The 22,130-nt window shown below is 35.6% G+C and overlaps 1 protein-coding gene across 3 annotated transcripts; it reads right to left on the bottom strand.

The window, feature by feature from the left end:
• Positions 1-4,946: 4,946 nt before the first annotated feature.
• Positions 4,947-22,088, bottom strand: LOC112508801 (serine/threonine protein phosphatase 2A 57 kDa regulatory subunit B' beta isoform-like). 3 transcript variants are annotated; one of them, XM_025113570.1, is made up of 4 exons: positions 21,840-22,088; positions 20,452-21,735; positions 5,405-5,718; positions 4,947-5,234 (listed from the first exon to the last, which is right to left on the bottom strand). In XM_025113570.1, the coding sequence occupies exons 2-3, from the start codon at positions 21,595-21,597 to the stop codon at positions 5,416-5,418; spliced, it is 1,449 nt and encodes a 482-aa protein (XP_024969338.1). In that variant the 5' UTR covers positions 21,598-21,735; positions 21,840-22,088; the 3' UTR covers positions 4,947-5,234; positions 5,405-5,415. The 3 variants fall into 3 exon arrangements, with proteins under 3 accessions (XP_024969338.1, XP_024969341.1, XP_024969337.1); XM_025113573.1 differs by having other exon boundaries at positions 4,947-5,718; positions 20,452-20,828; positions 20,904-21,735; XM_025113569.1 differs by having other exon boundaries at positions 4,947-5,718.
• Positions 22,089-22,130: the final 42 nt, after the last annotated feature.

Below are 22,130 nucleotides of genomic sequence, written 5' to 3'. Positions count from 1 at the left end.
ATCCCTTGGCCTTTTAGCGACGATTACCACTTGCTTTTGCCTTTGCCTTTGCCTTTGCCTTTGCATATGCCTATGCTTAGTGGTTAGGAGAATGGTTCTACTTTTGATATTTTCGCCCCACTTTTTGGCTTATTCCATTCCGTCATTTTCCATTTAGTTTTGTATTCTAATACGTATAATTCTATTATTTTAAAATAACTACGCTTTTGATCCCCGTGATTTGTCATGAATTACGGATTTGATCAGTGTGGTTTGTTTATTACACTCGTAACCATTGTGGTTTGCATTTCGTCACGTAATTCTTGACAAAACACAAAAGTCTAAAGTGTAGTTTAAATACTTGAAACAACCACTAGCACATTTGATATTGAATCGACATTCAGACTATTTGAAACAAGATATATAGAAAACCATAAAGTATATCTACCTAAACAAGACATTGGAGCTAAAAAATAGAAACATGAACATACTCTGAAACAACAAGCACTTATCAACTTATTATAAGTCAGAAGGGTCTAACTTCTTCAAAAACTCCTTATTTTCAAAAACTCATTATTACCTGTTTGGCACCGGTATAAGTTGTTTATCCAAACACTCAAAAGTGCTTATTACCGGTGTCACACTGGAACAAGTCAATAAGTTGTTTTTATAAGCAATCTCAAACGCCCCTTAAATGCCTCCAAATATTACAAAATTACCACTATAATACCCTCAATCCGGTTGTCATTTTGTAGGATCAACACTACCTCGTCATCTTGAGTCGTTCCTGAATCTTCTGCATTTGTCTTTTAGAATTCTTAAATCACATAAATTTTAACCATTTTTTTCTCAGCAAATGTTGGAATCTCCTTCACACCTCAAAATAGTATAATAAAATTACATATATTCTCACACATTTTGTCTATAGATCGGAAGTTTAAAAGACATAGTAATGTTTTAATGTCGAAAATGCCCCTAGGGTCATCTTCTCAAGGTCACATTAAGAACCTTAAAAAAGGGTATCCAGTGTCTTTTTTTGTTGGGAAGGGAACATATACCCTTACTTTATAAGGCAACCAAAAAGGTTTCTATTGGCATCCTTGTAAAGGTTGCATTAGCATTTGCCTTTTTAAAATTTGATTAAAATAATATTGATTTTGTTTTATATGTTTAAAAGAGAAGTTAATCACAAGGGTGATGCTTGATTGGTTTGAGCTTGACTTCAAAAGTCAAAATTATCATGAGGTCTCAGGTTCAAATCCAAGGAAGAATAAAAATCCTCTTGTGGCCACGGAGGTTCAAATGCGGTAACTCTGGGCTACCTGCAAAGAAGGTGGTCGTCCTAGAATTAGTCGGCTCGCATAGCGGGTTAGATATCCAGGTTAATAAAAAAAAAGAACTCATTTTTTAGAATTGCAATTAAAAGTATTTGGTTTAATATATAAAATTGATTATTTTGTAACAAAAATTAAATAAATTTCAAAAAATACATTTTATGAACATGTTTAAATATGCCTTGTGTTATGGTGGAGCATATATCTGCCTGCACTATAATATTCTTTACACCTTGTGAATTTACCTTATTGCCCTTCATCTTTAAGCAATCTTTGTTTTGTGATAAATATCACCATCAAACTAATCATCTTTTTTTACAGCACATGATATAATTTTCTTATTTTGAAATTTCGATTTATTAATCTCGATTTTGATGTTTTGTTTTATTTTGTCTTCATCGATGTTATAATACGATTTTATGTGGTACTGAAAAAACGATAATGTTTTTATTTTTTAAATAAAATTTGAAAATGAAGGTATCATAAGATTTTGAAAAAAAAAATTGTATTAATTTTAGTATCAAATTAAATATTTAAAAGTTTTTTTTTGTGTAGTTTCTTTATTATAATTTAATTTTAGATTTAATAATGAAGTCATTTATTTTTTGTTTAATAATATAATTTTTTTATAAAGATAATAATTAGTATTTTGTTAAAATTCAATAATTATACTAAATATATTTTATATTCTTTTATATTTAAAATGATATCCAGTATTTGATTATGTTTATCTACAGTAAGTTACACGAATTTAAACATGGAGCTTTAATTATTCATACAAATGCACAATTTACTTGTGATCTTGAATTTTAAGTAAAAAAAGTGTCATTTAGTTGATAAAAAAGCAAGTGTCTTTTTTTCCATTTTTATTTTCTTTCTATTATTAAGGGTAATATTGTCATTTAGTTAATAAAAAAATGTAATAATTAGACATTTCTAAAACCATGTCATTTTGATTGTGAACGTTTTTGGGACGGATGAAACATAATACATATTATAACACTGTAAACCAAAAATCGTTCTTCAGTCTTTTAATAGATTTTGGTATCTTAAATGTCTTATTATAAACATTAAAAATAGAACTTTTCAAAATAATATTCTGTAAAATATGAATTAAAACAAAGTACATATTTTATTTATATAATTTGACCTTTTAATAAATACAGTAATTGATTTAAAATAAAACAAATAAAAATATTTGTTATCGTTGGTTTAGACAGTTTCACATAGAGTATAATCGATTAAATCTAACAAACTTTATTCCAATGACTCGTACTATTATATTTTCAATATATGTTATTTTCCATGATAAATGATGACAATCAGGCTAACACGATGATTGTGCAGAGATGATGTCGGGAGTGTGTCATTTGGCGATGGTCCGATCACCGGAGGCGGTGAAAGCAGGAACACCGGTGGTGGCGACCATAATGACGATGACTATTTCGGAATCGTATTTGGGAGCGGTGTGACGATAACATCACCATCTACCACAGTTTTTTTGCTTTCATTAACTTTTTTAGCGTGGTACGTTACAACCACCATCAACGCTGATGGTTTATTTACATTATTCTCATTATTATTATTATTATAGTGATAAATTTATAAAATCAAATATTCAAGGGGAAAAATCATAATTTTTAATCAATTTCTACCGACCAATAATATAAAAATATTTTATTGGTTATTTATATTATATTATAAACATTTAAATAAAATTTTAAAAATAAGTTATTAAAATATTAGGGTTTTTTTAATTAAATAAATGAAATAAAAATACAAAAATATTTGGAGAGAAAAACAACTAATGCAAAATAAAATGTGAGGCTAACAAGTGTAAAAGTTATCATTCTTCCCATAAAAAGTTGTAAGATTTATAGAAATTGTGAGAATAAGAAGTCTAGTGTTAATATCTAATACTTAAGGGGGCGATATTTAAAAGTTTTAAAGTTGATGGACCTCTTTTTCAAAAAGGACAAGTTTGTTTTAAAAGACGATGGTTACAGATGGTTAGACAGTTGATGAAGCGTTAACTGATTGTCTTTTTAACCAGATGCGCCAAAACATTGGCATATAAATTAGATCAGATCTCATTGAACAAAACCACACAAATATTTATATCATCAGTAAAAAGATAAACGTTTAAAGTTTGGGTTAGATTTTTTTATTTTTTGTTGATTGGATGTAGTTTTTCTAAGCTTATTTTTGTCTCTTTTTATATATTTGTGTTCGTTTTTAAGTATACTATCAACCCTCAGTATCATTGTATACCATATTTTTATGTATTTAAGCTTTGATTTTGCGTTCAAAGTTTTGATGATTTTGGATTTGAAACTGAAACCCAGAATGAAAAACTGAAACTTGGTATTTGATGAAACTTGTTTCGGGAATAATACGATGTATGAATTTATGCAAAAAGAATGAAGAAAAACGAGCTTCAAAAGAGATAAAAATAGTCATTTTGATCGTCTGTTGATAAGTAGGATCCACATGATCTTTTTCTTTACTTAAAAAAAAGTGAAAGAAGAGGTTGATGATGAAGGGTGATATCCGTCCACAATTTTGATGTTATTCGAACATGACATATCTTAATTATTAGAGTAAATTATAAACATCTTCGAACCATGACGAGATGCAAAAAACCCGTAATACGGATCTTATTTTCGGGAGCAATAATAGTCTTTTAATAGCCCTAAATTGGTTGGACAAGTTGAAAAGTTGTTTATTGACTTGTCATTATGCATATTTGACTTGAACATAATTGATACAAATTGTGTTATGTCAAGAATCAGTGGGAAAATAGGACAAGTGTTGGTCAAAGAGGTTTCTCGAGCTTGCAAAGACTATGTTTATCAGCAATCCCTCGTAGAGATTGTGAATAAGACAAAATTGAGTTTAAAAAAAACATTTTTAAACCATGATCTCTCATGAACCTGATCGTCGCATTAACCGGATCATGAACTTTTTCTTTCAACTTTTTTCTACATGTCACGATGTAATTGGTTAGGTTTTGTTTTTTAAAGAGAAAATGTCAAAAATATGACTTCAACAAAAAAGTTAAAAATATAACATAATTCATGATTTTTTAAAATTTTGTAATAAATAAATAAATCAGTAAAAAATGTTAAAAGAAAGATTATAATTACAAGAATATGCAACTTTGGGCCAATTCATAACCTTGGGCAACCACCTGCTTTGCAAATAGCCCGGAGTCACTGCATTTGAACCTCCGTAACCACAAGAGGATTTTTATTCCTCCTTGGATTTGAAACTATGACCCCCCTGATACTTTTGACCTTTGAAGCCAAGCTCAAACCAATCAGACACCACCCTTGTGGTTAATGTTTTAAGCCTTTGCCAAGTAGAGAAGTCGTTTATGTTAAAACTCCGGACTTGAGAAAAGGTTTTATGAAAGATCTTTTAATAGATATTAACCATAATCACTAGATTACAATTCGACAATCGAGCTGCAAAATTTGACAATTGAATCATCAAACTAAATATGATCACTATTTGGTGAAAGGACATAGAAATATGGGTTAATATTACTTGATAATGAAGCAGCAGCAGCTTATTGCACACAGCAGAATTAAACAGTGGATTCACAGGTACTTGTATTCACAAAAAGATGGCCAAAATAGTTCATTTGAGCACAACAGACACATGAACAACTGTTATGCAGACAAACATCCCTATGATGTTTAGCATATAAACAACTTTTACTTATCATCTGTCCCAAATATTACTAATCAATAATAATAATAATAAACAATTATCATATTCGTAATCATAACAACAACAAATGGTACACAGATTACCTTAAGCAAGAGGAAAAGGCCGAAAGAAGAAAGAACTCCAGATGGGCAAGGGCAGATCCGTTTTTTTCAATCAATCCATGCTGTCCAGAGGCATCTCGATCACCTAGATACAAGAAACAACTCCAGATCGTCAGATCCCTTTGCCAGCAATCCACCGTCTAGAGCTATCCCAATGACCCAAAAACTTGATGATCGATGTAAAGGGACTAAATCCAATCCATAAGAACGAACAAAAAAATTAAAGAAAAAGGAAGGCGTTTTCATCTCGATAACCATATCAAATATTATGCAGCTTGTGATGCGATTGCCTCGAGTTTTTCCCAAGCCAACTCACGTTGCTTGAGTTTTTCGTTCACCATGGCTTCTTTGTCCATATAACGTGTCTGGCATTCTTCAAAGAGTTCAGGATCCATCTCAATGAACATTCTTCTGACGTTACCAGTTAATTCATTGATTGCTTGGTTCCAGTGACCCTGAATATTCCTCTCTAATGAGTCAAATAGGATGGGTAAAATGATGTCTCGATGCTGTGCAATCAAGCTCACTACACGTTCATTGTTCCACAAAAACAACGCACGTTCTGCAACCTACAAGATAACTTGAAATCAGAACATTTTCGGATGAAAGCCGGGATACAAAAGTTGCAAGCACTTGCAGAGCATATATATACCTACAGAAAATTAAGTTCCTATTTGTTTAGGTCAAATAGAAGCAATATGCAGCCCGACTAATCCGACAACTCACAAATTGATCTGATTCCTGACAAGGCAGAAGCCTAATTCCTTATCCGTATCACTTCCCAGGTGTAGGACCTATGTCGACCATTATGTTTCAAAAGAGACTGAGGATGTTTGTTCTTATCTACAAGTATCTACACAACTATCCAGCTTTCTACGCTTTGATCCTAGTTTACACCTATAGAAACTAATTCTTGCATAAGGGATCTTTCTAGGCTTAACTTATTGTGTTCGCTTCATCACATAATCCAGAAATCTTACAACTATTGTGCTTTTATTAACCAACCTGCAAAAGCATGCCCATCTTAGTTTGATCACCTTGAGAAAGATTATTTATATCGCTCATTATTGGCTGATTGGTGATACAACAAAACTTCATAAATCCTTTACCTGAAACTAGTCATGCTAGGATAACAATGTGACCCATCATATATAATTAAAAAGTGAACTAATTAGGGACTCCAGGGAAAAAGTTACTGCAGTTATACTATATTAACTGGGGTTACTAAATATTTCCTTCAGATAGTAGGCCGCGATGAAAGCCAGTTTCCAGTGTTCTTTATGCACGACTGATTTCTAGAGAAGAGAACTGATCAAGAAAACAATAAAGGAAGTTGGTTTCTACAGATCCACAATAAAGATACCATAGGATTTATTGAGCATCGCACCCAAGATCGTCGAAGGCACTCGTGCAAGGGTAATTGCTTCACACAATCGAAATGAAAATTCTCAATTCCTTTTACTCAACCATCTAATGATCTTTCTTCAGGATAACAATCTATATACAAAAGACTAACAATATAACAATTTATATACAAAGACTAACAATAAATGCAAATGTTTATTCCTAACAAGATAGCTACTACTCATCCTAAAGATGATAAGAATACATGATAGAGATAAATACCAAAAATTGTACTAGTAATGATAAGAAATCATCCTAAAATCATCACAGTAGTAATCATAAAAATTAGTATATATCCCTGACAACGATCAAAATATTGACAACAAAATAGTCCTAACAATACTAGGAGGTGTTTGGAAGTGCTTCCAGAAAATAATTATGTGATGATAAATAATCAGAATTAAACAATTAGTTGAAATAAAACAAAGTGCAGAGTAGGGGTGTGCAGAAAATCAACCGATCCAATTAGAACCGACCGACCATAATTGGATATCCAATTGTAATTGGATCGGATCGGATTGAAAATTTCAACATCCAATTTGGATCTGTCGGTTCTTGGAGGGCAGTCTAGAACCGACCGAAACGAACCGAATCGATCAACATCCAATTACCCATCCAATTAATCATCCAGTTGTCCATTCAACCATTATTCACTTATCATCCAATTAATTTATTTTTAAATTGCTTAAATCGGAATTTGTTTATGTGAGACTTTGAATTTTTAACCATCCTTGTGTTGGTTTTAACACATTAAAAGTGATTAATTAATTTGTATCATTGTTAGATAATTGGATTGAATTAACACACTGGATGGATCCAATCTCATTGGATCATCAATAAAAGTATCCAATGGATGGAACCGAACCGATCCAATCATCCATTAGATTGGATTGGATTGGATCGGATCGGTTATCCAATGTTAATCGGATCGGTTGGCAAAATCCAACATCCAATGAATGATTGGATCGGTTCGGTTCCCCTCACATCCAATGGATGTCAACTAATGAACAGGCCTAGTGCAGAAGATAGTGTTAGGTTGTGCTTCTACTACTTGAAGTTGTAATAGTCACTTGACGGTGTAGAATATATGACAAATTTTGTATACAATAAATTTTATTCTATCCTTGATAATCAATTTGTTGTAGCTAGTATCAAACTAATTATCCAAATTTGATTATTTGACCCTACATAAAAACGATCACCCAAACACTAGAAACTGATTATTGCAACTTGAAGTCCCAATGATAAGATAATCACTTTTGAAACACACATCCAAGCACTCGCCTAGATTTAAGCTAAATAAAAATCATGATGAGCCTACTATTCTCCTCGATCAACAATCCTCCTCATGCTTTCCTCTATTTGAGAATATTCAACCTCAAGTTTTAGGATAAGCAGAAACAACAAAGACTCAAGCATGAAGTTCATGCCTACAGAAATTCAACATACTTGCTATCTGTTAGAATGAACTAAGAAACCATCTTCTTATCTTCTCTTACCTCCTTATCTTGAATCAGATCTTGAGCATCTTAACTCTTACGACTTCTTGCACTTGTGCTCAGTAACTGATTTTCTTCCAATAGCTTGCTTTTTTGTCTCTTTAATCCTTTGGATAGTTTCTTTATTCATCTCTTTAATCCTTGTTATGCTTACCATGAAACTAATACGTTCATGATCTCCCAAGTAAGACATATGTTCCATTCATTGGCACAATATCCCAACGAATGTTAATCATATTGTCACCAAAAGTATTCAAGACAACACATTGATGCTTTATTGTGATCCATATATTATTGAACCATGGAATGCTACAAGGATGTGTACGGTTGAGGTTTCAACTTCAATCTTTCCATTAGTAAATTAGACATGATACTATATGACATTCATATTGATAATCAACTTACGAGATTTTGACATGCATTGAGCGTAAGTACAATAATTCAAAGGCGGCCTTGGGTCACCTTGAAGGGGTCATTGAATAAAGATATCAACCTTCATCTTTTCTAATTCTTTTAGAACCAACAAGATTCAATTTCATATTTCAATGGGAAGATCCACATAGCTGGCTTTGGAAGGGAGATTTATTGTTCTCCTCCCAACCAATGGAGGAGCATCCAAAGATGGATTACTCTGCAATGAATTTGCAAGGGAAGGTAGAATCATGGTATCATTCCTTCAGGGAATCTTGGTAGAATGGCTGGAAGCAGTTTGAGAATGATGTGCCACTATGATTAGATGAGGAGTGAAGGTATATTTGCAGACTTGAAGAAATTGAAGCAAACATCTACTTCGAAATGCCTGGGGGAATTTGATGTATTTCCATCTTGAATCCTTCATTTTTGGAGCTGAACAAGGTTAAACAGAGTGAGCCAATGGTAGCCTACTTCTCTCCAAAGCATATTGGAGTTGGCTAAAGGAGAAGAGACATGATGAATACAAAAAAAAGCCGAATGGATAATTAGCCCTATAGAAACACTTGTATGGAGATTTTTACTCCTATAATCCCACTATTAAACCACCATCCAACAGCCAAATCTCTATGATAAAAGGAAAAGGGTTGTTTCCTGACCCAAAAAATCACCGGGCCTACTCCTATAGGTGGACTAACATAGGAAATCAAATCAGGCTTGTGTTTTTTGCACAGAAAAATACCAGAAAGGCCATGTATGTGCCAAACCCACATTGCACGTGATGGTGCAAGGAGGCAGAGTTGAAAAGAGTTTCCATGGAGGTCACCACTGATATTTAAGTTAAGGAAATGGAGGGAGAATGTCAGTAGGCGCAGTTAATGGAAGCTCAAGACATTGTATAATTCATGTAACAGGGCATGCTTTCAGTATTCTCATTGGTAGTGCTTTAACCCACAACTTTTTGGATTAAGTCATGAAGTGCAGTGAGGAAGGCAAAGCCTATGTCAATCACTATGGCCGATGGTGAAAGGATGATAAGCAAGCTAAGCTTTCTGATTTTTCATTGGGATTACATTAATCCAACTTGGCAGATGTGAGGTCGTTCGCATTCAACGACTCGACAAACTTGATTCTATGCAAATTGACTTCAAGGAGAAATCTATGAAGTTTGAATCTAAATGAGAAAAGATAACGTTGCAATGGGTTACACTAGCAAAAGACATCCAATTCGTTTGAGGCAAACGCCTGGATAAGTACCTAACCAACCACTGATACAGGGCAACACCAAACTCTCACGTTTGAAGGGTCGTTAAGGTTTTGAAAAAGTTGTTGAGGATTAACCGCCACCAAAGGGTCACTTAGGATAAGGTTGACACGCCATACAAAAGGCCCTCACCTCTTGTGATAAGTGGAAACGAAATTGAGCACACTCAAATTCAGAAGAAGAAAAAATTAATAACTGACCTTCTAGGATAAGGAGATAAGAACAAAAGATAATAACCAACTACATAACCAAACTTAATAAGAAAACTTGTAAGAAAAATCTAATCTTCTAGAAAGACATAAATAAATTCAGGACTTCTTGATCACTTAATTTTAACGGTCTTTATTGAATATAATGGTCTTGACTTGTGTTGCAAGTGTTTTACTGGTGTTGCCACACACAGTTGCACACAAGACCGACTCTGTCTCTACTGCATTTGCATCAATCCCCCATAGTTGGGAAAAAAGATTTGTCCTCAAGTCTTCTCCATGATAAGGTCGTAGATCTTTAACATTGAAGGTTGGCGACGTTTCATATCCTTCCGGCAAATCCATTTTTTAAGCATCTCACCAATCCTTTCCAATATTTTGAAAGGTCCATCTACCCTTGGTTTCAGTTTCCCAAACTTTCCTAGAGGAAACCGATCTTTCCTTGGATAAACCTATACTAAATCTCCGTGGGTGAACTCCACGAATGTTTTCTTCTTGTTGGCTTGCTTGACATATTGAGCATTTTATTTTTCAATCTTTGCACGCACTTCTTCATGAAATTTTTTGATCTCCTGGGCTAACATTTCAGCATCTTCACTAAAGCCCTTAATTATTGTTTTTGGGGCCAAGTCCATGGGTCCAATTGGTTGCAACCGCCATATACGCACTCAAATGGACTCTTACGTGTTGTTTAATGAACCGACCGGTTATATGCAACTCTAGTTTGGGTAGCAACAAATCCCATTGTCGTAGATTATTTTCCCGCATAGCTTCTAAGTAGATTTCCAAGTGTCCTATTCGTTACCTCGGTTTGTCCATCAGTTTTTGGGTGATAGGCACTTGAAGAAAAGCAACGTTGTTCCCAGCTTCCTCCATAAGGTCCTCCAAAAATGGCTCATGAACTTGACATCTCTATCACTTACGATACTTCTTGGAATGCCGTATAATCTAACAATCTCCTTGATATATATGTCAGCAATATTGGAAGCGTCGCTAGTTTTATTGCATGATATGAAGTGGGACATCTTTGAAAAACGGTCAACCACCACCATGATGGAATCCTTGTGCCTTAGCGTCCTTGGCGGCCCTAAAACAAAGTCTCAACTTACTTCACGCCAAGGTGCAGTTGGAATCGGTAACGGGGTGTAGAGGCTTGCTCAGTTTGCTTGAGTTTTAGCCATTATGCATGTGGTGCACCACTCCACAAACCTGTTTACATCTCGTTCCATCTTCAGCCAAAAAAAAAATTGCTCGAACTAAAGCCAATGTTTTGGTTCTTCCAAAATGACAACCTAACACGCCTCCATGAACTTCCTGCAAAATTGTTAGTCTTAAAGAGCCTTGAGGAATGCACAAGGTATTTCTTTTGAAAAGATACCAATCGTGCACCAAATAATCTCCCTTTGGTCCTGCTTTGCATTCTTGCCAAATGGTTCCAAATTCCGGATCCGCTTCATACAAATCTCTCACCGTTTCAAATCTAGTGACTTGAATATTCATCAAACTCAACAAGGTGTCTCTTCGACTCAATGCATCAACCACTATATTTTGGCTTCCCGCCTTATGCTTGAGTGTGAAGTTGTAAGATTGAAGAAACTCAACCCAAACAACATGTCTTCTATTCAACTTTTGTTGCGAGTCGATGAACTTCAATGCCTCATGATTGGAGTAAAGGATAAAAGGCTTGCATGACAAGTACTAGTTCCAATGGTTAAGAGTTCGGTAGATGGCGTTAGCATTCTTTGTTGCAAGTGCAATAGTTGCGTTTGGCCTCATTCAGTTTTTCACTAAAAAAGGCAATGAGCTTCCCTTCTTGGCTTAATACCGCATCAATTCCCACTAAGTTAGCATCACATTCCACTTCAAAAAGCTTAGTAAAGTCGGGGAGAGTCGGACAAGGAGATTGAGTTGCTTTAAATTTAACAGCTCCAAAGGCTTCTTGAGTTGTTTTGGTCTATATGAATTTCCCTCCTTTGAGGCACTCAGTAATAGGGGCCATGATGGTGCTGAAATTTCTTATGAACCCTCTATAGAAAGACACAAGGCCATGGAAACTTCTTATATAGGCCAACTCGTGATTGCCTCAACTTTTCCTCAATCCATCTCAATCCCGTTGCTTGTCACTACATACCCAAGAAACACCACGCTATTTTGACAAAAACTGCACTTTTTCAAGTTCGCATATAGTTTCTGCTCTCTGAGAACATCAAATAATTTCCTCAACCGGACCAAATGCTCTTTTATACATTTAGAACAGATGAGGATGTCATCGAAGTATACTACAACATAACCGACACATGATTTTAAAATATGTGTCATAAACCTTAGAAAAGTAGAAGGTGCATTTGATAACCCGAATGGCATGACCAACCATTCATATAAACCATCCCTTGTTCTAAAAGCGGTATTCATCCCCTTCTTGCATTCTAATTTGATGGTACCTGCTTCTAAGGTCTATTTTTGAGAAGATTTGGGAACCATGTAATTGATCCAATAGGTCATCCAAACGAGGTATAGAAAATCGATAGTCTACTGTGATCTTACTGACTGCTCTTATATCTATGCACATTTGCCAACTTCCATCCTTTTGGGCGACTAATAAAGCAGGCACGATGCATGGTGAACTGCTTTCTCGGATCATGCATTTGACTAACAGCTCTTCCACTTGTCGTTTCAGCTCCTCATGTTCCTTTGAGGACATACGATAAGGTGGTTTATTTGGTAAAGTTGCACAAGGCACTAGATCAATGTGATGCTGAATATCTCGCATTAGAGGTAAACCTGCATTCCTGCAATGCAGGAATCTCGTGAATCTCGTCTGATATCACATAGAAAATTCAATCAGGAGGGGTTTTACTTCTATAGTTTCCTTATTCTCTTCTAACATAATCAGGGCAAACACATCTGAGTCGCCTTTGACTTCCTCTTCTAGCTGAGCTTTAATGATAAGCAGACTTGATTTCTCTTTATCACGAGCCAGTAACGTGATGGGTGGCATTGGTACCAAACATATGACATGACCATCTTTTTCAAACTTGTAGGTGTTCTTCAAGCCATCAAATAATACTTTTCTGTCGATTTGCCAAGGCCTGCCTAACAATAAGTGGCATGCATCCATTGGGATTACATCACACCAGACCTCATTCATGTACTTGGAAACAGTTGAAAAGACAACCAAGCAGTTTTGTTTAACTTTTATCTTGTTTCCTTTTTGCAACCAACAAAGGTAGTATGGCTTTGCATGTGGGACAGTTTTTAGCTCAAGTTTTTGCACCATCTCAATAAAAACACAATTTTCAAAACTACCACTATCAATGATAACCATGCATTACCTTGGCATGTACACTTGGTGTGGAACACATTCATCCTTAGCCAATCATCCTCCACATTAGGAGCCGGATTCGAGGTTAAACTACTTTGCACAACTAAGGATTGCCCTTGATCAGCATAGGCATATTCAACCTCTTTGTCATGGTCGACAGTTTCATCTTCTTCCTCTATCACATAACCGTCTTCCACAAGTGCTACCTCCTTCCAGTTAGGACAATCAGAAGCAACATACGCCAAACCTTGACATTTAAAGCATCTGACTTTTCTTGTAGGACTCTCAATATGTACTTTATGAACCTCACTCTTCAACGTCGGTTTTGGGAAAGACTTAAGAGTTGTTTTGCTCTAGCATCGGTGAGCCATTGGGTTCCTGCAGCCCCCTTCAATGAATTTTGTCTCTTTAGCTTATTTCGAGCCTCTACCTTGTGAGCGTATCTAATAACATCATGTAAGGTGTAATAAGATCGCAAATCCACTACATTAGCTATGTCCCAATGTAGTCCAGCTATAAAGCGAGCAATGGAGTGTTCTTCTTCCTGTAAATTAGCTTTGATCATTAAAGATTCGAACTCGAAGGCATACTCTTCAACAGTAAGACTTCCTTGCTTTAGCTTTTGTATTCGGTGGTATACCTCTTGCTTGTAAGTAGATGGTAAATACTTCCTTTTCAACTCTTTCTTCATTTTCTCCCAGGTGCTTATCTCGCTTCGACCTTCTCTCATCCTTTATCTTTTGAGATTGTCCCACCAAATTTGTGTTTTCGTGCAACTTTACAGCCACCAACTTCACTTTTCTGTCTTCCGGTGGCTCAGCATATTCAAACACCCTCTCAACAGTACTAAGCCATTCCAAAAAATCATCGACATGCATGCATCCCTCAAACTCTAGGATGTCCAGTTTTGGCATGTGGTGGTACGTTTAATCTCCCTTGTATGACTTTTCGCGAGTTGGTTCCTCATCTTGAAACTTGTATCGTTCTAGTTGACTGGCCTCATCTGATTCATCATCATATGGTCCTCATTTATCGCCTTCTTTTTTGACTCATCTATAAGCCTCATACGTTGGAGAAGCTCTTAGACTTGTTTCTCCAATTCAAGAATGCATATTTGGTCATTGGTCAATGAAGTACTCTTACTACCACTTATCGATCCCGGAGAGCCGTCTCCCACAATTCTCCTTAAGCTTTGAAAATCGGGGAACAGTAACTTATGACATGAACAATATCTTCTGACGTGATCAGTACTCCGATGGTGAACAGTAGCTCTGATACCAATCTGATACGGGGCAACACCAAACTCTCGTGTTTGAGGGGTCATTATGGTTTCAAAAAGTCGCTTAAGGATTAACTACCACCTAAGTGTCACGAAGGATAAGGTTGACACGCCACACAAAAGCCCCTCACCTCTTGTGCGAAGTGGAACGAAATTGAACATACTCAAATTCATAAAAGAAAAAAAAATTAATAACTAACCTTCTAGGATAAGGAGATAAAAACAAAAAATAATGACCAACTACATAACCAGCTTAATAAGGAAACTTTTAAGAAACATCTAATCTTCTAGAAAAGAGACAAATAAATTTAGGACTTCTTGATCACTTAATTTTTACGGTCTTTATTTAATATAACGGTCTTGACTTGTGTTGCAAGTGTTGTACGCCACGCACAGTTTCACACAAGTCCGACTATGTCTCTACTGGACATGCGTCAACCACCCTTTGCGATCATTACTTGATTACAATTGATTCAACGGATAACAAAGATAAAGACACTGCCACAAAAGTATTTACCCTTACTTCAGCATTACCAAGAACTGTTTCATGAGCCAATACAACTTCCAAACATTGAGGAGACATGGTTACAGCATTTTATTGAAACTAAAATGCTAAAAAGTCAACCTAAGACCTTATAGAGGAAAACAACGAAATAGAAAAGTTGGTGAAGGAAATGCTAAATGCAAGCATGATTTAAAATAGTAGTTCTCCTTTTAGTTCCCTATGGTCTTTAGTCAAGGAAAAAGATAAGGATTGAAACTATATACAGACTACATGTAACTAAATAGAATAACCACCAAAAAGAAATACCCAATATTCATCATTGATGAACTACTGGATGAGCTTGTTAGGCCTAGTGTATTCTCTAAATTGAACTTAAGGAATGTATAACCATATTCGTACCGCAAAAGGGGATGATGCCAAAACAATATTCACAACACATTTTGGCCATTACAAATTGATATATGGTCTTCCTAATGCTTCAACAACAAAATAAGCATAATTGGTGTTCTAGCCTTACCTTTGAAAGTTTGTCTTGACAATATATTAATATATACCCTGGAATTCTGAAACATTTGGAGTTAGTATTGAGATTATTACTCGAACATCATTTGTTTGCCAAGTATTAAAAGTATGCTTTTGTATTAAAAAATTGAGTATCTTGACCATGTTATTTAGTTGATGTGGGTAGTTCTCAAGTGCATTAGCGTGTTAAGAGGTTTTTTTGGCTCTTAATGCTACCATAAGTTTGTTGGTTGGTATGGTGTAATTCTTGACCACATACAGATTAAACAGGTGAACTTAAATGGACCATTCAAGTAGACTTGACATTCCAAAAACTCAAGCCACCTATGTATAGTACTCCTAGTTAAGACTACTAGATTACAATGAGACATGCATGCAATGCTAGCCAAAGGGTGGTACTATTACAGAATTATTAACCAGTCAGTAGGGGGCTAGGAGTTTGGAGTAAGGGTCTGGGGCTAGGAGTTTGGAGTAAGGGTCTCTTGACTCATGAGAAAGAGATGTTCACTATTGCGTTGATTGTACACAAGTGTAAGTACTGCATCGAGTTTGGCCATCATTGATTTTTTGAGCGGTCATAATTTTTCGTAACTCACCCAAATCATGATGGGTTGCCACAAAACTTTGCATCAGCCCTTTCTAACACAAATAAAGGGACTTCAATGATTAAAAAGGAACTTGTTTTTGGGCACGGACAGTAGAAATCTCGTTAATCCATTCATGTGTGTCACTAATTAGATGACGAGTCATTTGGCTACCTTAAAAGTGTTATAGTTACTCCCGCTGTGAACGCATCGTCGCAAGATGAAGCATTGGGTTTCTTGGAGAGCGCTTCCTTGTGGCTCATGAACTTTAAAAATAAGGACTGTCACTGATCTTGAAATATTATTAGACCCAAAGATTCTCAACCATGCTTCAACAAAAATGGTTAGCCAAGCTCTTGGTTTTGATTATGAAATTGTTATACAAGTTAAAGTAAAAATGTTGTTCTTGATACCCTCTCACGAATGCATCACGAAGGTGATCAATCAGCCCAACCTACATCACAAGAAACAACAGTAAGTAATTGAGGCCCTAAGAAAGTTAATATACAGATCGCGCTCCTTATGCACAATATGTTGGCCGTAGTGGGGACTAAAGATTAAAATAGCTTTGGAGCTGCATCAATTGGGGATATGTCAGTTAGGTCCTCAAAACATTATCACTAAGAATGTGTCCCTATTTTATTAGCCAAGTATGAGACATGATATCAAGATGTGGGATAAGGAGCATGATGCTTACTAAAAAAACAAAGGAGTCTGTGCTGCTCCCAAGGCTTTTACAGTCACTTGCAGTAGCCTCAGATTGATCTCTCAAAGGACTTAATTGAAGGTCTTGCTATATCAATGGGCAATGACATAATTATGATGGTAGTAAACCACTTGAGTAAGTATGCCCACTTTGTGGCATTTCTTATGCATTTGAAGACGTTGAAGTTGCCCAAAACACTTGGCGTTGTGATTAAATTGCATTGAATTCCTAAATCTGTGGTTTGTCATAGAGACAAGATATTCAACGGTGCACTTTGGAAAATATTATCCAAGTTAATGGGGACTCGACATCTCCAAGTACCTCCTATCATCCATAATCAGACAGTCAAACCAAAAGAGTTAACCATTGCTTGGAGACTTTACTTAAGATGTTGCATTGCATAGAAACCATATATTATAGGTTAAATGGTAGCCATTGGCTAATTTATGGAACAACTTATCATTTCAAGAGCAATAGGGATGACTACTTTTCAAGCCGTTTACGATCATTTGCCTCCTCTTATATATCCACACCACATTAGGGAATTAGTAAACTACTGAAATTGATGACTATATCAAGCAACATTCAGCTGGCTGCAGATTTAGAAGAACAATATGGTACACCTCAAAATTGAATGAAATGATATGAAGATTCACATGGAAGCGACACGAAGCTTTATGATCGGTGATCTGGGGTTTTACAGCTTCAACCATATAGACAACTAACACTCCATAGAAGGAACAATCAAAAGTTGTCACCCTGGTATACGGACCATACAAGGCAAAACAAAGGGTAGGAATGTTCCTTACAAGCTCGAGCTCCCTCAATTAAGATTACATTAGGTATTTCATTTTTCCTTACTAGAGAAGGTTGGAAAACAAGTAATTACTACTATTGAGCTATCAGTACCTTACTTAAGGTACAAATAGACGATTAATGTTTTCTACAGCGACTTGCATCGCTAGATAGACAAGTGATCAAGAGAAAGAAATAAGACGTTGTACAAGTATGGTATGTTGGTCGAACTTATATCAGACGCAATTAAGCTAACATTAGTTCCAGGTTTCCTAGTTTTGGAAGAAAATTTGTAATGACCCCAAAAAATAATTTGACGCCGCCTATTGTGCACTTATGCAAGAGGTAAAGACATTGTACCACTTGCAGTAATGGATTACACTGAGAAAGCGGTTAGAAAATGTTTGTCAGGTGGAGTATGTCAGAGGTAGTTACGTGTGTATAGAATAAAAGGGAGAGAGAACAGTAGTGGGGAACCATCTGGAGTATTGCTTTTTCGTTAGATTGGGAACGTCTAAGGCACTCAAAAGCTCAGGGAAGGTATCCTTTTGCTGAGGGAGTTGTATTGTGTTGCAATCTTCATTCAAAGTCGTAATCACGCCTTGCTGTTTGATTTTCCTTCTATTAATAGTAACCATCTGGGTGGTGTTCTTTTACATTCATCCTTATTATTCAAATTCATTACAAAATTTTGCCAGCGACAAAATAGGGGTGACAATGTGTCATCATGAAAGATTTAGATCAATATGGTAGGAAGAAAGGCAATCTAGTCATTGTAGTTTATTTCCTTTTCCCTTTTTCTCTTTGGTAGTTGGAGGTACATGGAGCCTACATGGTTGGAGGGGAGTAGTATGAACTGTTAGTTAGAGAGAAGGATGGACAGGCCTTGGGTATGAAATGCATTCTTTACCTGCTTCTTTTCTGCATTGGATTGTAAGTGAATCCTTCTGTAGCTTCACACTATAAAAACACTAGGATCTCTTGAGCATGGCTCTCAAGGCAACCAAAAAGCATTTTCCCTATAAGAGTAATTCTTTCATACAATCATAGAATCGACTATTTTTACTTAACCATCTATATGCAAAAGTCAAAAGATCAACAATAAGTATAAATGTTTCTCCTGACACTCAAGTATATATGTTTCTCCTTACAATAAAACTATTACTTATCCTAAAGATGATAACAAATAAACTATACCGATAAATACCAAGAATTATCCTAATACTAATTAGGAAATAATCCTTCAAATTATCATGATAGTAATTATAAGAATCAGTAAACAATCCTAATAATAATCAAAATACTGTTACGATAATATCCCTGAAAAAACTAGATTAAAGCTAAAACAAAATCATGATCCCGATCTTGCATTTGCCATCGATTCTCCCTTAATTAATGATAAGTATCACATAAAAAGTTTTTGAATTATAAACATACTATTAATTAGCAGTAAGACATAAAAAATCATAAATTGCTACTATAGAAAAGATGCTTAAATATCATTATTTTTATTCCCAACATCTTGCAAATAGATATAGACATTTTTAAAACCTGAAAACGAGAACATTTTTAATTTATCTTGAGAGATCTAACTAGTTTGGTTAACTCAAATTTCACATCATCTTAGTATGTGGAATGCACTAACTCATTCTAGAAGCATAGGTAACCTTTGAAAGAATTTTTCCACTACATGAGAAGAGTAAGTAGTTAATCAACAAATTCATAACTCAAAAGGTAGAAATGCAAAATATACAAAAGCAAGAACATAGAATTGAGGATTTTAGGATCAATAATCACACACAATCAATCCTAAATTGTAGGACATAAAATTGAAGACACAATATTTACGTGGTCTCGTAATTTACACAGCCATGATAGTTGCTAGGATTTTTACTATTCCCTTACGAACTTCAATAGTACTTTACAAAGAAGAAATTTGGCTCCTCTTATAAGTATTCAGATAGATAAAACTAGAAAATGATCATCCTAACTGTTGTTGTAAGTGTCTTCTTACAGAAGTCGAATTTGCAATGCTGAAAATTCTAAATTGGGCTACATATCCAACAAAAGTTCACACATCTAGAAATGTACTAGCAAGCATAGACAGCTTAATTATTTTGTTAACAAAACACAGGGTTGGTATGTTAACTAATTGTGAATGAAGCAAAAAGTTATCACAGCCTCAATAAAGACCAATATTGTACTTCTTTAGGTTCAAGAGAGTTTGCACACATCATGTCAGCTTCATTATGGTAATGAAAAGAGCTCACAACCAGACCACATTCAAGCTTCTTCAAGAAACTAAATAGAATCATATAAAAAATATCGACTTAAACGTAAACTAATATCCCAAGACCTAAAAGATTGAGCAAAAATAAAATATATCAAGGTAACGACATATGGAATGACTGGTAGAAGGACTAAGAGCAAAAGACTATATAACATAAACCCAAGGCAAGTTGAAATAATGCTAACTTTACTGTAAGGACTGGTATCGGATCAGAATCCCAAGATGTCAAACATAGCTTTGAAGTCTTCTCCGATAATCAGAAAGAACAAAGGAACATTAGCTTTTAATTGATTTGGGATGTAAGAAGAAATATATGATGAGTATATCTTATCCTTCTAAAGAAGCACTGACCTTTTACCAAGAGAAGGAAAACACTTGCAGAATGATTACACATATGACACAAAAGTATAGAAGAAATGTTTTTCCTAATAGCAAGAATAATTTAAAATCGAACATTAATTGAATTTGAAATTGTAACAAGAAAACAGAGGCAGAAACCAGGAATCACAAACCTGGAAATGGGGGCTATTGATGCAGCATCCAACCCTTCGAAAGAGAGGAACCATGCAGCGCTGGAACTCTGCAGGTTGGGTGGCGTCTAATACTTCTTCTAGCTCTCCAAGAAAGAGGATTTCCTTTCCACAGTTTGTAACAGGCCAGTACTTCAATAACCCTCTAATAACAATATCAGCCAACTTGTAATCTTTTTCGACAAACTGGGTTATGCAGTAGGACAACTGTTGATGATATAAATTAATAGACTTTGGCTTGTGAAGTGGCATAAGAGCCCGGGCGAGGAACAACTTATGTTCTTCCTTCATCGGGACCGCAAAACCATTTATAATACTTCCAAGAATCTCCAACAATTCACTGATACCAGGATGCCTCCCTGTTTCAAATATAAACCTATAGAAGATATTGTTTATTGCTTTCCTTATAAAGGGACGATGAACCATGAATTTACCATATACACGGTGAAGTATAGTCTTCAAATACTCACGCTCTCTTGGATCTTCTGTATCAAACAAATCAAGCAAGTTTAGTACAAATGAATGATTGAGGTATCTCTTGGCCACTTTAGTATCGGTATCAGACGACACCACATATCTCAAAAGCAATTCGTAAACAAGTTGCAAATGTGGCCAACAGGGATCCAAGTACATATCATCTTCTTCTGGATCAACATTTTCAGCCCCTGTGTTCTCATGCGCTTGAGGAGGCAAACCCCGAAATATGTTCAAAGATATCATCTTAATCATCTCACCTTGCATGATCTCATTCATCTTACTTGAACCCGACTGCACTAAATCGACAAGCTCTAAAAGGTTCTGCCTTTTAATCTCCTTCTCCGAAGCATTCTTCAATGTATCCGAGAAATCGAACATATACGAACAGATCTGCAGCTTCTTAAGAAACAGAACATGACGGTCGGCCACGGGAACATCTTTCAACAGAGGTAACACCTCAACCGCACCAAGTTGTGGTGTAGAAGATAACAAAGCGACAGCCTGTGGCCTGACACTAGGCTGCTGGTCACTGACAATAGCCGAACGTGAAGCATGGTTTACAGTCACATCAGATGAAGCATTGGGTCCTGGAGGCGGTTCAATGGCTTCTTGTTTCAAACCCTTCTTCTTCCCTTTAATAATCTTAAACATACTGAGAGTATACCCAAAACCTAATTCCCAAAATCAAAATTTTCGTATCCTTTTTCCTATGATTATCCTACTTCTACATATACAGATACAGATATATCCATACAGATTCGTTGGAGAGATGGATCAACAACTTAAAACCTAACACATTTCGAGCACACACAAAAGGCGAAGTGTAAGCAACTGAATAATCTGTCTTGATTCAGATATGAGAATAACATAAAATAAACACTGACAGATCGTACCTTGTTGATTGAGATCCAAAAAGCGAAAGATCGGGAAAGTGAAAGCTTCTGCAGACTGTAGAATTAGGTTTTAACACCATCATTGAGCTCGGATATCTCACTTGAGTCTTTCAGTTGCAAATCATCTGAACTTTTCGTACAATTTATGGGTTAATTGAAGTCTTTTACACCAGAAAAGCTGAAGCAAATCCGTGTATAAGATCAAGAATGGGTATCATGAGGGTTGCATCCTAAAATCTTGGGATGAAAAAGGGGTTAGACCTAATCTATAAAAGATAAAAACCCATGAAT

Source organism: Cynara cardunculus (genome assembly GCF_001531365.2).
Source record: "Cynara cardunculus var. scolymus isolate 2C chromosome LG 3, CcrdV1, whole genome shotgun sequence".
Classification (NCBI taxonomy): Eukaryota; Viridiplantae; Streptophyta; class Magnoliopsida; order Asterales; family Asteraceae; genus Cynara; species Cynara cardunculus.
Note: the sequence above shows the minus strand (reverse complement) of the source record. Positions and strands in the feature narration are given on the sequence as shown.